Raw genomic sequence first — 17,878 nt, 5'->3', positions numbered from 1 at the left:
AGGCGTTCCAAGAGATGAAGAATCTCATTACACAGCACCCAGGTCCAGTACTCTCATATTTCGACCCGCAGAAAGAGCTGCGACTCCAAGTGGATGCATCCAAAAGTGGCCTTGGGGCTGTCATGCTCCAAGATGGCAAACCAATTGCCTATGCGTCCAAGTCACTCAACAGCACTGAAGAAAACTACGCACAGATAGAGAAGGAGCTCTACGCTGTGGCCTTCGGCTGCAAGAGGTTCCACGAGTACATGTATGGACGAAAAGTGATTGTGGAGTCAGACCACAAGCCTCTGGAGGCAATACTAAAAAAGCCACTGGCAGCAGCACCACCCCGGCTGCAACGGATGATCCTGGCGCTCCAAAAATACGACATCCAAATCATCCACCGCCCCGGTAAGGACATACCGGTGGCCGACACACTGTCACGCAAGTCAATAGAACACCACGACAGTGACCTACAGGAAGGGATGGAGGCCCAAGTGCACACAGTCCTCAGCAACATCCCTGTGAGCGACACAAGACTCACAGAAATCAAGCAGGAAACAGCGCAAGATCCACAGCTCACCGCACTCAGACGAGCCACACTCACTGGCTGGCCAGACACAAAGAAAAAGTGCCCGCCCAGCATCCAGGAATACTGGAACCACAGAGCAGAAATCTCAGAAATGGACGGTATCCTGTTCAAAGGTGAGAGAATCATTGTCCCCCAAAAGCTTCGCAAGGACATGATACAGCGCATCCATGCCAGCCACCTTGGCGTGGAAAAAAGCAAATGCCGAGCAAGAGACTTACTGTTCTGGCCTGGCATGGGGAAACAGATCGAGGATGCGGTAGCAGACTGCAGCATATGCCAAGAACGGCGCAGCGCAAATGCAAAGGAACCAATGATGTCACACGCCATACCCGAGCGGCCGTGGCAAGTGATAGGCACAGACCTATTCACATGGAACTCACAGGACTTCATAGTCACTGTGGACTACTACTCCAGATTCTTCGAGCTAGAAAGACTTTACAGCTGCACCTCATCTGCCGTCATCATGAAGCTGAAAGCAGCAATGGCTCGACACGGAATCCCCGAGACTATCATCAGCGACAACGGTCCGTGCTACAGCTCTGGTGAGTTCCGCAACTTCTCACAGACATGGGGTTTCTCACACACCACCACAAGCCCCCACTACCCACAGAGCAACGGCCTCTCCGAGAAGACTGTCCAGACGGCCAAACGCATCCTGGACAAAGCCAAAGCCGAGAACAAAGACCCCTACATGAGCTTACTGGAGTATCGCAACACACCGGTGGACAACCTGAAATCACCGGCACAGCTACTGATGAGTCGGAGGCTGCGGTCCATTCTCCCATCAACAGCAAAACACCTGCAGCCACAGATCGCCAGTCAGGAGGATGTTCACAAAAGGAGAGAGGTATGTCAACAGCGCCAGCAGGCATACTACAACCGAACAGCCAAACCTCTGCCCCACCTGCCCGCAGGCACACCAATCCGCTTCCGGCAGGAGGATGGATCCTGGAGACCTGCAACTGTGGAAAGACCAGCGAACACAGACAGGAGCTACCACATCCAAACCAAAGAAGGTCAGATCTACCAACGCAACCGTCAACACCTGCGACAAAGCAGAGTGAACACTCACACTACGCACACACACACTTCACAGCAGACTGTTACCAGCGCTAACAACAACACAAGCCCATCAGCAAGAGCATGCTGAACCTCCAGACACGAACAATCAGCGACAACCAGACACACAGCCTGGTTACACCACGAGGTCAGGTCGCACGGTCAAACCAAGACAAATCCTTGACTTATGAATGTAAAAAAAAAAAAAAAAAAGATGAAATGTTATTACGGTGTCACATTTAGACAGGGAAGGAAATGTTTTACACTACTTTGTTGCAGTCCAGTTATATAAGAGTTCCATTTTCATATTCTTTCTTATTAAGATTGTATTCGTTTATAAACGTGCTCAACGTGGTCTGTATCTCTGCAGAGAAAGCAGCACTTTTCAGAAAAAGGGAGATGTAATATTTGCTAGTAATATTTGATTTGCTAATGTCCCTTACGGCTTTCCGTAGCGCCACAACAAAGTCACGTGATGTACGTAACAACGTCAGTCGGAATCCGGTCGATGAATAAACACCCAGCACGAGAGAAGTCGTCCTTGCTTCATTAATGTTATAAGTTAACATAGCCAGAGGGCACAGATCATTACACTTTGTTCTTCAGCTATTCACAGAGCCAGTGGCGCCCAGAACTAAGAGGGCTGCGCCTATGCTCATAGACTCTGGAGGTAAAGTACGTAACTAACGTTGTATGTTGTATAGGCTTCGCTCTCTAAGGCTATATATAGCTAGCGGGATAAAGGCGAAGCAGGATATGGTCTATGCCATGTTGCTTGTAAATGTCTTAATCCTTTTCAACGTTGAAAAGTTTCTCTGCAACGCTGATACCGTAAACAGCGTTTACCAAACGTCTTCACGTATGTCATTCTACTGACTGCTCTCACCATGGGGCCAACATGATGGTGCCCCACAGCTCACTACTGAAAGTGTATCGGACATGCACACAGTGTTTTCAACGGCACACTTGGTTAAATAAACGCTGACAGTACAGCTCCATGCTCACCAAACAAAGACTCCTGACTTTTACCCAACAGGTACATGAAGATATGTGGAATGTGTCAGACAGCACTACCGTTGTCATATGTAATAAAAGTGCAACAGTGTTAGTTATGAAGGGAAAAAAATATTACTTGTTACAGACGTTTTGATAATTTCATGCACTGCTGCACGTGACATCTGGTGGGGCCGGGCCCCTGCGGCCCCTAATGAAGAGACGCCATTGTGCATTGTGCTGAGGTTTCTTCCTATTTTTTTTCTCCCTGTTAAATGCCTTTTTTTAGGGAGTTGTTCTTTATCCGATGCGAGGGTCTCAGGACAGGATATTGTCTTGCTGCAAAGCCCTTTTGAGGCAAATTTGTAATTTGTGATATTGGGCTATACAAACAAAATTGACTTGACTTGACAGTGTTTCTAGGCTTCATTCAGTTTAAAGCTAAAATCGTTGGCTGTTCTGCAGTAGCAAATCATTACTTTATCCATAAGGATGATGGAGTCAGGTTCCATAATACTACCAGTCATTTTTCCCATGATTGGAGTCCAAACTCTGTGTACCACTGTTGAAGTGTTTTGACTGGGTGGGACGAACACTGGTGCAGCGGCAAACACACACGTGTTGGAAACAACTTCAGCGGGAAAAAAGACTGAAACGTGATGCCAATGTGTCCATGACAATCAATATGACTATACAACAGTGTTCCCAGATAGTGTCATGTAGTGTGTAATACATTAGACTGTCTGTGTTAGCTTTGGTCCTAAGATCCATTTTTACAAGGATGGGAACTGTTAACTGCTGAGCTGACGGCACACAGCCACAATGGCTGCTACACCTGGTTTGTAGTCCTGCTACACCCGGTTTGTAGTCCCAGAAAATCAGAGTCAACAGGTCTGTTTCTCTCTGTCTCCTACATCCAAACATATCACAACACTGTTCTACTGGAATACTGACTGTCTGTTCAACACAATCACCACATCATCACCATGTTTCATATGGATAAAATAATGACTTATTAGTGGGGAAAAGTCCTGGATTGGAGCTTCAACTATGATGGCAGGTCAAAATGTGGGTTAATTTAAGGGGGGGGGGCCTCTGATCTCTCTCTTGACTTGAGGTTGTGATTGTTAATCATCAGAGATGTACAATCCATGCATTACATAACCAGCCAACAGGCCAGATGGATGGACATTTCTGAGCGCAGGGTGTGTGTGTGTGTGTGTGTGTGTGTGTGTGTGTGTGTGTGTGTGTGTGTGTGTGTGTGTGTGTGTGTGTGTGTGTGTGTGTGTGTGTGTGTGTGTGATCAAAGTGATGGGTCTTCTACTGTGTACTAATCATCCCTCTTCCACCCAAACCACTTCCCATCTCTCCCTCTCTCTTCTTATCCTCCTGACACTCCTCACCTTCTTCTCCCTCGCTGTCGTCCTTTGCAGTCGGACACAGAGTTCTGGGATAAGATGCAAGCCGAGTGGGAAGAGCTTGCCCGACGGAACTGGCTGACGGAAAACGAGCAGGCCCAGATTCCCTCTTCCGTCTCGCCACACGAGAAGGTCACTGATCAAAATCAATTTAATTGCTCAACATAAATACACAAATTAGCATCTTGTGATATATTCATGAGTGGAAATCGGACCGAAATCAGGAATCAGATTTAAGTTTTAACGTTTAAATCTTGGACGCGGCACAATAAAACATTCAGCAACATTTTTTATTTGAAATGACTAATATCGAGTTTTAATACGTCACGCATGACTGTTCTCAATTGTCTCAGGAACTGTGAGGGACTGGTCTAGATGTCATTAATATTCATGAACTCACCTTTGAGTGACAAGTATGAGCAAGGATTGGAGGCAAGGGTGGGTGGGGTTTCATAATTTGATGGTTTGATCCGATTGGCTGTATTTAAATGCATGTGCCTGATGACATCATGAGTATCAAGAAAATAAGATTTTTCTGAGAGAAGCTGAAATTTTGGGAGCACTTTTAAGAAGAGAAAAATAGAAAAACTAAACTGTCAAATTTGGTCCAACCTCGACAATAGATTGACCATGAAGTCAAGAGTTTTGCTGTAAAGTGCAACAGCCGCTATTTCAAAAGAGCAACACCAGTCTAAAGGAGGCTGAAGGAGTAGACACGTATATAGTACTTTAGTTTACCTAAAGGAAGTTGTACTTGCACTACTATGAACTAACCACTTACGTAGATACAGCAGTGAGTAGCATGCCTTGGAAAGTACTAAATCCTCCTCGTGTGTTGAAATATAAAGACCATGATGTCAATTTATAAGACTAAAATTGAGTTTCAAATATAATGAGTGCTTACGTTCAGCTAACGGTTTCATTTCCCCTCAAAGGAGGCAATATTTTCGAACAGACAAACAGTTCAGACATTCAGTGACTGCTTGCGCAACCTCTGCTAATTTGTACATAACACGGCCTTTCTAGGTCATCGCTTATTCTTTACGGTACATGACACTCAGAGAGATACGTTGGGACTAAATTAGCCTCGCTGGGACTTCAAGGATCTAGACGGCACATGACTTCTTCTTAACACTTGAACGACCGGGATTTCACGCTTACCTAAAACGACGGTTATTAAACTCAAGATAAATACCCAATTGAGATATCAATGCATTGCATATGTTAGTATGTCTGTTAGGAAATGACTGACACCAAAATTAACATTTTAACAACTATAATACTGTTTTTTTTGTAAACGATTTAAACTTAAGAGAGACATGGTCGCACTTGAATAGCAAATTTGAAAAAGTGATAACATTGCCTGAAAAACAAAACGGAAAACACATATTGCTGATCTAACAAACCTAACAAGGCTTATAAAGGTGAAATGTAAATAGATAAATGTAAACTACTAATAGACCCGTTAGCCGAGCGGTTAGTGATGTCGCCTTGTGGTGCAGTACACCCCTATCGAATCCCGCACCGGGCAAGAAAATAACCGGTTACATAAAATAACTGAAAATAAATACTGAAACCGTCCCAAACAAAGACCGTAACTTAAAAACTACTAAAAAGACCACCGCCCACGGTTTTTAAACTCTATATTCTGTCAAGATAAACACCCAATTGATATACTAATGCAACACATATGTTAGTATGTCTGTTAGGGAATGACTGACACCAAAATTAACATTTTAACAACTTTAATACTATTTTTCAAACGATTTAAAATGGCCGGTGTCCAACGCCTGTATATACTGCAGCGCCTCGGTGGTAGCCATGGTGCGTCTGTAACGGCGTCTGTAACAAGACATGTTGGACATAATCAGAAATCAAGTTTGGACTGTGACTCTGCACTGGAGGACGCTAGTGTGTTTCTAGGACAGAGCGAGGAACTTCACGAAGGAAATGACGCAACCAACACACGTCATAATTAGCGACGTGACGCGCACGATCACGCGCACGTTACGAGTCGTCTTTTTGACCTCTCGTCGGCGTTTTAGGTAGATCTTATCATAACTTTTTTGTACAATTAATCAAAAACTCATTTTAATGCAAATATATGCAATTTTAGGAGCACTCAGGGAGCGGCAGGTCTGTATCTTTTTTCTCACGAAGTTATTAAACGTTGAAAATGCAAAACAGTCAAAATGGCGGCCTTGGTCGTTCTAGTGAGTCACGAAGACTCACAAGCGGTGGCTAATTAACCTCCTTTGTGTGTCCTCTTGTCAGTAAATGGATAAAGTCATCATTTGAGAGTAACATGACTTTGAAAAGCCAAGTTGAATCATTATGATCTTGGTGTGTGTGTGTGTGTGTGTGTGTGTGGAGGGGGGGGGGTTAAGGCTTATAACAATGTGAGTATCCACAGAAAGCGTATGCATGTACGCCACCCAATACCCGACCTTCTTTATGCAGGAGTAATCATAAAGGCATCTAGTGTTGAGACAGCTCTTGGAAGAAAGAAAGAAAAAAAAGCTGTTTCAAAGTCAAAGTGTTCAGAGAGCCTCAGCAACAACACGCCGGGGTAATCACAGTTTGAAAATGCAAAGTTTAACATTTAAAGAGAACAGACAAACCCCGGGGAGGTTAACCCACGTTTGATGTGAAGCAGAAAAGATCAATTTCTAGCTGCCAGAGCTTTTGCTTACACATGCAACTGCAGAGGACGAGGAGAGGGGAGAAAACGGACATTGCCAGTGTCCCTGTTCTGACATTGGTTCTGTTGATGGTGACCATGACAGGGCTACTACTTCCACACGGATAACCCCTACAAGGACTGGCCCAACGCCTTTGAAGAGGGCCTGAAGAAATCTCGGGAGGGAGATCTGCCCAATGCCGTGTTGTTGCTGGAGGCGGCCATCTTGCAAGACCCTCATGATTCAGAGGTGAACTGGCAGATGCCACACACACACACTCACTCGCGCACACACACACACACACGCACGTACTCTCTAAAACACAAGTCACACACACAAACAGACACATACTGACATAAACTGATGCAGACCCTATTCATTCACCCCAATACCTCTTTAATTCGGTGTGTTGACCATTAAAACAGTCTCATTAACAGCAAGGATGTGAAGCTACTAGTCCCAAACACACAGAGGCTCATATGCTCCCACAGCACAGCTGCACAACCCAGTCAGTCCTCAACTTTTAACCTCCAATACGTGATGCTCAATGCCTCGCTGAAGGGCGTTTTAATCACCCGGACCTCACCGCCCTTTTCTGACAAACAGAATCGGTGACTTACCTTTTTTCCCCTTAAAACAAGGCTATCGCCAACCTCGCAAGCAAACACACACACACACACACAGAGCATCGTGTTCGCTTAGGTAAACACTGTACACACACACACACACACACACACACACACATTCTATACTTAGACTACATAGATGGACTATAGATTGACTATATACTATCCTATGTGTAGACTAAGTGAGCAGACTGCCTGTAGTCTTTTTAATAGGGTTGTTTACTGTAACAAAGAAAAAGTGCCGCCCTGCTCATATTCCCACTGAGGATTTCCATTTGCCCAGCGGGCCGTATAATAGCTGGCCTCGCAGGTTTGTTGCCTTTCGTGTGTTCTCCACATCTCAGTAGAAGTGACCCTCTTTGCAGCCTCAGAGAGCTAAGCCTTCCCACAAACCCTTTGTGGAATCCCCGCCGAAATGTGACGGATATTCGGGGGGGGGGTGCAGATTATACCAGGGGTGTATGAAGCTAATACGACTGTCAAATTCCTGCTAGGGGTGCTAAGTGGCTTAGTGCCCTGCCATGAAGACCCTCTGAGAAGCTAATCAACAACAACACCCCCCCCCCATCTGTTCCTCTTTTCCAGTTATTAAATAAGACTTGATTCATAGTTATAATAAATTTGGACTTGACTTGACTTATAGTTCATTCAGTATAACTTGTGTTCACTGTGTGTGTGTGTGTGTGTGTGTGTGTGTGTGTGTGTGTGTGTGTGTGTGTGTGTGTGTGTGTGTGTGTGTGTGTGTGTGTGTGTGTGTGTGTGTGTTATTGTTTAAAGGGCAGTTCTGGTATTTTTAAACCTGGGCCCCATTATTCCATAATTTAGAGTCTAAATGACTAATGGGGACAAAAAGTAAACGGCACAATTGCATTATGATCGAAACTGATCACCAGTTTCATATGCATATGAAACTAAGCCGCGGTTTCATATCGCAGTTTCATATGAAATGCATTCATATGCCAATTTTTTTTAAGTACTTTATTAATCCCCGTGGGGAAATTCTGCTCTGCATTTAACCCATCCTAGATGTGTAGCTAGGAGCAGTGGGCGGCTGCCATACAGCACCCGGGGACCAGTTCATCTTGCCATGCCTCGGTCAGGGGCACAGACAGGAGTGTTAACCCTAAATTTTAAAACTAAAAATTATTAATTTTAAACTTAAAATTACTTAAAATGTATTTGAATTGGAACATTTGCTGTTTTCATATGCATATGAAATCAATCACCAGTTTAATAAACCGATCGCCGTCATTACATATCAGGGTGTGATCCCTGCAGGTATCCCCAGTTTTGGTTAGATACCTGCAGTCAGCTGAGACTGATGAAGTCACTTAGGTGAGTGATGAAACATTTCCCCCACTAAACGTGGTGTCCAGATGAACTGATTCAACTTTCTGGGACATCGGGTCTGCAGTGACCATTCTGTCTGGCATGACTACAGCCAACCAGAGAAGCTGGTTCACCCTCCTCTGCTTGTTGCCTCTCAAATTCAAATTCAGAAGTGCTTTATTGGCATGACAAATAGGCACTTGTATTGCCAAAGCAGTCATTACAAACAGAACAAAAAATCAGACCATATACCGAACATGTACTTATACATAGACAGATACGAGGAATCAGAACATATACAGGTGCAGTATAAAGGGATCTCTAAAGCCTCTCTCTCTCTTTCTCTGTCTGTCTTTCTATCTGTCTCTTTCTATCTGTCTGTCTCTCTGTCTTTCTATCTGTCTCTCTATCTGTCTCTCTCCCTCTCTATCTGTCTCTGTCTGTGTCTGTCTGTCTCTGTCTTTCTATCTGTCTCTCTCTGTCTGTCTGTCTCTGTCTTTCTATCTGTCTCTCTCTTATCTGTCTCCCTCTCTGTCTGTCTCTGTCTGTCTGTGTGTCCGTCTGTCTCTCTCGCTCTATCTGTCTGTCTGTCTCTCACTCCCCTTGTCCACGTTTCATTTTCTAGGAGCTCTTAAATATGGGCGGCCATCAAATTCAAATGACTCATCCACATTGTTGAAACCAGCTAAATATTCAGCCATGACTGGAAATAAATTATTGCTAGCAGTTCGTCTGTGTCTCGGGCTATGCAACCTCAAATGAATGGTCAGTTCTGTAAGACTTGGCAAGACTTCTTCTTTGGTAAACAAGCCACGCTCCCACGCACAAAGCGCAGCAGCCGCAAAGGGATGTTACAACAGAGACTGGAAGAAGTGAAACGTAAAGAAAAAGGTCTATCTCTGTAGGGATCCTTTCCATAATGTCAGACTCTCATACAATCTGAGCCTGTCAGTGGTAAAAAGCACTTTCAGTGGACGTACTTTAACGGGGGCACTTGTCCCCAAGGATTACAATGCAGCCTGTTTCAAGGCTGCCGGCTGAAACGTTCTCGCTCAATACTGGACCAATTCAACAAAACAAAAAAATGCCCCTATTAGTCATTTAGAACACAAATGATGGAAAAATAGGACCAAGGTTTAAAAATACTGGAATCACACTTTAAGATTGGCAACGTTTTTGTTAAACTTGGCAGTTTGTGGAATTGCTTGCATTTCCTGACCACACATGGGAGGGGGGGGGGCACTGTGTCTATTAAATAACACACGGCACAAGCCCCTCAACTTGCAGTCTGTAGGGCAAGACTTGCTTGCCTTGCAGACTGCAAGTACTCTGATACTTGCAGTCTGCAAGGCAACCAAGCAAGTTCTGCATTGTCACATGTTAGGTATAGTGACATTACTCTCAGTTACAAATATATAAAATTAAATACAAAATATATTATTTAAAAAGAAAGCAAAGATCTGATAAAAAATGGACTTAATAAAAAGCAAAAATAGAGATAAGAAGCAACTTAAGCAGTAATCCATCCATCCATTATCCAAACCACTTATCCTGCTCAGGGTTGCGGGGATGCCGGAGCCTATCCCATCAGACATTGGGCGGCAGGCAGGGAGACTCCCTGGACAAGCTGCCAGGCCATCACAGGGCCCACACACACACACACACACACACACACACACACACACATTCACACCTAGGGACAATTTAGTACAATTTTAAGTAATTTAGACAATTTAGTGGGCGGTACGGTGGCACAGTGGTTACCGCAGTCGCCTCACAGAAAGAAGGTCCTGGGTTCGAGCCCCGGGGTAGTCCAACCTTGGGGGTCGTCCCGGGTCGTCCTCTGTGTGGAGTTTGCATGTTCTCCCCGTGTCGGCTTGAGTTTCCTCCAGGTGCTCCGGTTTCCTCCTACAGTCCAAAGACATGTAGGTCAGATGAATCAGCCATACTAAATGGTCCCTAGGTGTGAATGTATGTAAGCAGTAATCAAGGTGTATTATAACAGAGGTGTGCTGTAAATAGACCATGATGATTACTGTAAGACATGAAGTATGTTGTATTGCATGGAAGTAGAGGGCAAGAAAAATTAAATTGTATGGATCCTGTTGCACAGGTAAGTTATTGCACTGGAGTGCGTGGGAGAACAGATAGGGTGGAGGTGAATATGGCATGTTATTAACAGTAGATGTGAACAGGACAGGAAACAGTGTTCAACAATAAGTAATAGGGGCGTCCGGGTAGCGTAGCAGTCTATTCTCTTGCCTACCAACACGGGGATCACCGGTTCGAATCCCCACGTTACCTCTGGCTTGGTCGGGCGTTCCTACAGACACAATTGGCCGTGTCTGTGGGTGGGAAGCCGGATGTGGGTGTGTATCCTGGACGCTGTATTGTCGCCTCCTTAGGTCGGTCGGGGCGCCTGTTGGGGGGGACCGGGGGGGGGGTTGCGTGATCCTCTCACGTGCTACATCCCCCTGGCGAAACTCCTCGCTGTCAGGTGAAAAGAAGCAGCTGGTAACTCCACATGTATCGGAGGAGGCATGTGGTAGTCCTCCCCGGATCGACAGGGGGGGTGGAGCAGCGACTGGGACGGCTCGGAAGAGTCGGGTAATTCACCAAGTACAATTGGGGAGAAAAATTGGGAAAAAAAGGAAAGAAAAAAAAGAAGAAGTATTAAGTAATAATAATATTACCCAGATTCTGTATGTAAAAATTGTACACAGACTTGTAATATAGATGCACAATTAGCTGTTGCGCTTAGACTGAACTGTAGCAGTTTCCTGACTGTACTTGCACCGCCTTTTGTTGTAAACCCTTCCTCAAATGCCAGATTGAACAATTTGGCGTTCTCAGAATAAAGGGTGTCATCCATTGTCATCTGTAGAGATACTCAACCATATGCCATGGATGGTCATTTGTATGCAGGTTTTCTCTCCAGTCCAACTTTACACCAGCTTATTTCCTTATTAACACACCTTCAGCCAGACAGGGGAGGACTAATCCCTAAAATCATTTGGTTTAGTGTTGGATTGGAAATGACAACCTGCAGACACATGGCTCTCCATGCCACGATTGAGTAGCACTGATCAACACTGCTGGACTGTTTTTCATTGGGTTAATACGAAGCCCTCTGAGACTGCAAATGAGATTTAGGACTATACAAATAAACTTGACCTACAGGGATCAGCATGCCCATAGGTTGCTCAGACGGCCCTCACAGTTAATGGAGGATTGTTGGTAATCTCACTGATTTGGATGAAGGTCCGAATTCAACTCATAGCTGCCCACCTAGAGTACGATGCTGAATTTTCGAGTTGAGCTTCCCGTCGCTGTGGACAAACCACAGCTCAGAGTTCAAACAGCTTTGCCTTTCTCCCTGCTGACACATGTGAGTCCCCCGAGCAAGATTGAGGTGACACTCGTTACCGTATGTGTATAATGAACTCAGTTTGCCGCCGGCAGATGAGTAGTCCTCACCTCAATTATCATTTGACCTCTCGGGGAGGGGGGTGGTGGTAGGGGCAGTTACAGCGGAGCGTCAGTGACGTCATGTCTGATAACTTAATTCATGAAGTCATTACTTTGTCTGTCACAGAACGGATGAATCGAGCCAAAGGGCCGGCTTTTGAATAAGACCATCTGAGCGTCGGTGGCGCTGAGGGAACATTAATGATGGTGGTTTTTCATTCAGAACACACACCTACAAGCCAATCACCAATATTAAATCCTATTTGCATGTGTCCTTACATGACTCTGGAATATAGAGGTTTTATATTCTGAGGAGTTGGCTAACGATTTAAAATTCACAGCATATCCTCTCAGGTATTCATTCAAAGACATTGGCAGTAGGCTATAACTGTATGGGGGCCGTCTTCCTCCACAGGCAATATTTAGCCGTGTGTTTAGATTTCAATACATTTTTTGATATTTTATGGCGGTTGGGTTTAGTATGGTTTAAAATCATGTTATGTCCATGTACCTGTTCTCTCCATGTAGGCTTGGCAGGTGTTGGGGACCACCCAGGCTGAGAATGAGAACGAACAAGCAGCTATTGTGTCCCTCCAGAGGTAAGTGGAGGCAACACAAGTGGCCCCTGAGCTTCACTGATGGAGCAGTTTATCATCATCGGTTGACGATTATGTATTTGCATGTGCAAGATTTCATATCTGGTATATATCTAAGTCGATCTTAATGTGTGACATTTGCCTGATTGGTAAAATTGATTGGAGAAACCAATAATCCTTTGCGTTTTTGTGGAAAGAAGAAAAACTAAAATGTTATCAAAGTAAATTAAAGTTGGATTAAAAATTGAAACAGTAGTATTTTTGGACATCGCTTATTACTTTAAATTGAATGTATTTTGTCCTGTCTTTTACTTCTGAACAAAATATTAATATAGAAAAGCTAGAATGTAGTTTTTATGGCCCTTTTAAAAAGAGCTGCCCCTAGTTCAGCTTTTTCTCAGTTGATCTATTTTTCTGATACTTGTGACATCATTAGATACTCATTTATATACAGCCAATCACTTCATCAAAATACGAAATCCCACCCACCCTCTACATCAAACCTTACTTGTACTTGTCACTCAAATGTGAATTCGTGAATATTAATGACTAGACCACTCCCTCACTGTTCACGAGACAATGGAGAACATTTATGGATAAAGATATTAAAAGAACCCCACAATATTAATTATTTACAAATAAAAAACATTCTCTAAATGCTTTGATATGCAGTCCTATAGGTTTTAGACATGAAACATTAAATTTGATTACTGATTTCGGTCCAACTTTAACATTTAGGGATAAAATTTCAATTAACCACAAAACCACTTAACTTGTAAGTCCCCTCTCCTAATGTTAAGACAAAAAAACAAAAAAAAGCAAAAAACTGAAAAACCTAGTTCACCACATAAATGTTTAGACAAAAAAAAACCAAAAAAAAAAAAACAACAACAACAAAGAAACCCTGAAAAACCTAGTTCACCACATAAAAACACTTGATCCTCATCCTCAAACACCTCATCCTGTTTACCCAACATCTCTCAAACTAGACCAGGAAGGGGAAGGGGGAGGGGGGCTTTCCGAGATTGCCTTCTCGAAAACAGATACTTCCCGCATGGAGACTGATTGCAAACGGCCAGGGGTGATCACGCATGATGACCTACTTCCAAGTCAACTATCTTGACATCACAGAAAGCTGTACATGACAGACAAACAAACGGCTTTATCTATCAGACATCTGTCAATAAAAAAAAAAAGAGAACTGCAAGACAAACGTCCTTCCCACCCACCACATCTCAGAAATGTCTCCCTGGACCAAAATGACTCTATTTCTTTTCCAACCAAATGGCATTTCATGTGTTGCAGCAAGCCTAAGTGACTGAAAGACTCTATTGTTTAGTTGTACAGGTGCATCTCAAAAAATTAGAATATTGTGGAAAAGTTCCTTATTTTCCGTAATTTAATTCAGAAAGTGAAACTTTCATATATTCTAGATTCATTGCACATAAAGTGAAATATGTCAAGCATTTTTTGTTTTAATTTTGATGATTACAGCTTACAGCTCATGAAAATCAAAAATCCAGTATCTGAAAATGTTAGAATATTACATAAGACCAACAAAAAAAGGATTTATAATACAGAAATGTTGACCTTCTGAAAAGTATGTTCATTGATGCACTCAATACTTTGTCAGGACTCCTTTTGCATGAATTACTGCATCAGTGTGGCGTGGCATGGAGGCAATCAGCCTGTGGCACTGCTGAGGTATTATGGAAGCCCAGTTTGCTTTGATAGTGGCCTTCAGCTCGTCTGCATTGTTGGGTCTGGTGTCTCTCATCCTCCTCTTGACAATACCCCATAAGCCACAGAAGGTCATCGCTGAAAGGGCTGGCTGTTCGCAGAGTGCTGTATCAAAGCATATCCATGGAAAGTTGACTGGAAGGGGAAAATGTGGTGGGAAAAGGTGCACAAGCAACAGGGATGACCGCAGCCTTGAGAGGATTGTCAAGCAAGGCCGATTCAAGAACTTGGGGGAGCTTCACAAGGAGTGGACTGAGGCTGGAGTCAGTGCATCAAGAGCCACCATGCACAGACATGCCCAGGAAGTGGGCTACAAGTGTCGCATTCCTAGTGTCAAGCCACTCCTGAACCAGAGACAACATCAGAAACGTCTTACATGGGCTAAGGAGAAAAAGAACTGGACCATTGGTCAGTGGTCCAAAGTCCTCTTTTCAGATGAAAGTAAATGTTGCATTTCATTTGGAAATCAAGATCCCAGAGTCTAGAGAAAGAGTAGCGAGGCACAGAATCCAAGTGGCTTGAAGTCCAGTGTGAAGTTTCTACAGTCAGTGATGATTTGGGGTGCCATGTCATCTGCTGGTGTTGGTCCACTGTGTTTCATCAAGCCCAGAGTCAACGCAGCCAACTACCAGGAGATTTTAGAGCATGTCATGCTTCCGTCTGCTGACAAGCTTTATGGAGATGCTGATTTCATTTTCCAGCAGGACTTGGCACCTGCCCAATGTGCCAAAACTACCATGGTATTACTGTGCTTGATTGGCCAGCCAACTCGCCTGACCTGAACCCCATAGAGAATCTATGGGGTATTGTCAAGCGGAAGATGAGCGATACCAGACCCAACAATGCAGATGAGCTGAAGGCCGCTATCAAAGCAACCTGGGTTTCCATAACACCTCAGCAGTGCCACAGGCTGATTGCCTCCATGCCACGCCGCACTGATGCAGTAATTCGTGCAAAAGGAGCCCCGACCAAGTATTGAGTGCATAAATTAACATACTTTTCAGAAAGTCGACATTTCTGTATTATAGTTTTTTTTTTATTGGTCTTATGTAATATTCTAATATTTTGAGACACTGGATTTTTGATTTTCCTGAGCTGTAAGCCGTAAACATCAAGATTAAAACAAAAAAGGCTTGACATATTTCACTTTGTGTAATGAATCTAGAATATATGAAAGTTTAACTTTTTGAATTAAATTACGGAAAATAATAAACTTTTCCACAATATTTTAATTTTTTGAGATGCACCTGTATTTGGCCAATGGCCAAATACAGGTGTCAGCAGTGCATGACCTGTCACCTGTCAGCAGTGCACGACATGTCACCTGTCAGCAGTGCACGACATGATCAATAATTCAGTGTAACAATTAATATATATATAGGTACTTAAAACTGTCCATACAGGACAGTTAGAAATACCCATGTATTCCACAAGCAAATGGAAACCACGAGGAGGCAGCAAGTAGGTCAGCTACAGCCAAATACCTCCAGAGAGTGAAGCAGATCCCGAGGAGCTAGCTCAATGGGAAGAATAAGATCCAAGCCATCAACACATATGCCCTACCAGTCATCAGATACCCAGCTGGAATAATAAGCTGGCCAAAGGAGAAGATAAAGGCCACAGATATCAGGACACGGAAACTCCTCACAATGCACAGAGGGCTCCACACAAAGTCCAGCAGCCCGAGACTGTGCAATAAGTGAAAAGATGGGGGCCCAGCGTTAGTGGGTGTCGGGGCTACTATCCAGGATGAAACAAGGAACATCCATGAGTACATCAGAAAGAGGGCCCCCCTAGGATGAACTGCTGAGTGAGTACCTCAGGCAGCAGAAAACAGAGTGCAGAGGAAGAAGAGGAGATTTCATGGAAGCTCAAGCCCCTCCATTGGATGTACCATCAACAGATAGAAGATGCAGCCGATATCAAGAAATCCTACCAGTGGCTAGAAAAGGTTGGACTGAAGGACAGCACAAAGGCTCTGATCATAGCAGCACAAAAACAGGCACTCAGGACCAGATCGCTTGAGGCAGGGGTCTACCACACCAGACAAGACCCAAGATGCAGGCTGTGCAAAGATGCGCCTGAGATAGTGGAATGTGTCTGACGTTCTTGTGTAAGAAGTGGGGTTGTTGTGAAGCGTCTAGTGTGTTGGTGTAAGTGTTCTGTGTGCCTGTCATGTCTCACTCTCAACCTTCACTGCTGGCTAGCAGAAATGCGAACAGGAGAGCTGAGCACATAAGTCTCTCCCTGCCAGTACATAGCCTCTCCAACAGCAAGCCCTATGTAGTGCCTCCTCTGACGACACACGGTAACTGGGTACACCTTGGACCCTGGCTGAACTACAATGGACTCGGAGGAGGTCTGGCCCCTAGACATGCGGTACACAGGCCCACCAGTGTGTGGATAGTCCCTGATGCCCACGAACCAGTCCCCAGCTATGGGTTAAATAGTGCCACTACCAAGTGGATACCTTGGGAGAGGAATAGGCTCCGGCAGTAAACCCCTACAGAAAATCAACATCTACAGTGCTGTTATTTTTTTGTTTTTCTTGCCCTTTTGTATCTGTTTAAGTGGGAGAGTACTGCTGGCGTTGTGTGTGGCTGCCGCTTCTCCCTCTCGTAGCCCCCCTTCCCATCCCCCTTCCCATGTCTGTGTTATGTTTATCTGTTGTCTGGTTTCACCGCCGTTTATTGTAAGTGACTTTGAGTGTCAGAAAAGCACTATATAAGTTTGATTTATTATTGTTATTCCATCCATCCATCCATTATCTTAACTGCTTATCCTGCTCTCAGGGCCGTGGGGATGCTGGAGCCTATTCCAGCAGTCATTGGGCGGCATGTGGGGAGACACCCTGGACAGGCCACCAGGCCATGACAGGGCCGACACACATACACACACACCCATTCATTACTAGGAACAATTTCGTATGGCCAATTCACCTGACTTACATATATATATATATATATATATATAACTTTTTTAAAAGAAACACTCAATGGTAGGGAAAGTGCTCAACAAATAAGGAGCAAAATAATCCAGTGAGTCGAGTAAATTCTTTATGAGACAGTACAAGCCATAAGCATGCCATAAGCAATCTTCAGTTGTCAGTAAAGCTACTCGAGAAAGAACATACCTTTTACTGCCTCATCATGCACATCACATGCACAACATCCAATGGGGAAGGGAGAGGTGCGACATTCAAAAATTCAAAAACATATGATCGCTAATGGTTCATTGTGGGGTTGGTATTTGTCTATTGGCATGATTTATTTATAATTACAAAATAGGTGCTTTTTTTATGTCTGCAACTGCTGGCAAATTCATTCCTGTTATTCAGTGTGGACATTTTGGGTTTGCAAATGATAAAATATTTTTCAGTTAGACATACACTCAC

The 17,878-nt window shown here is 44.0% G+C and overlaps 1 protein-coding gene across 1 annotated transcript in view; it reads left to right on the top strand.

The window, feature by feature from the left end:
• pex5la (peroxisomal biogenesis factor 5-like a) overlaps positions 1–17,878 on the top strand; it is a 113,665-nt gene that overhangs the window by 81,376 nt on the left and 14,411 nt on the right. The window contains exons 8-10 of the mRNA XM_056276543.1: positions 4,060–4,176; positions 6,831–6,974; positions 12,677–12,747. Coding sequence (XP_056132518.1) covers positions 4,060–4,176; positions 6,831–6,974; positions 12,677–12,747 — 332 coding nt within the window. The remainder of the gene's footprint in view (positions 1–4,059; positions 4,177–6,830; positions 6,975–12,676; positions 12,748–17,878) is intronic.

The sequence above is a fragment of the Lampris incognitus genome, chromosome 3 (assembly GCF_029633865.1).
Source record: "Lampris incognitus isolate fLamInc1 chromosome 3, fLamInc1.hap2, whole genome shotgun sequence".
NCBI classification, from domain to species: Eukaryota; Metazoa; Chordata; class Actinopteri; order Lampriformes; family Lampridae; genus Lampris; species Lampris incognitus.
Note: the sequence above shows the minus strand (reverse complement) of the source record. Positions and strands in the feature narration are given on the sequence as shown.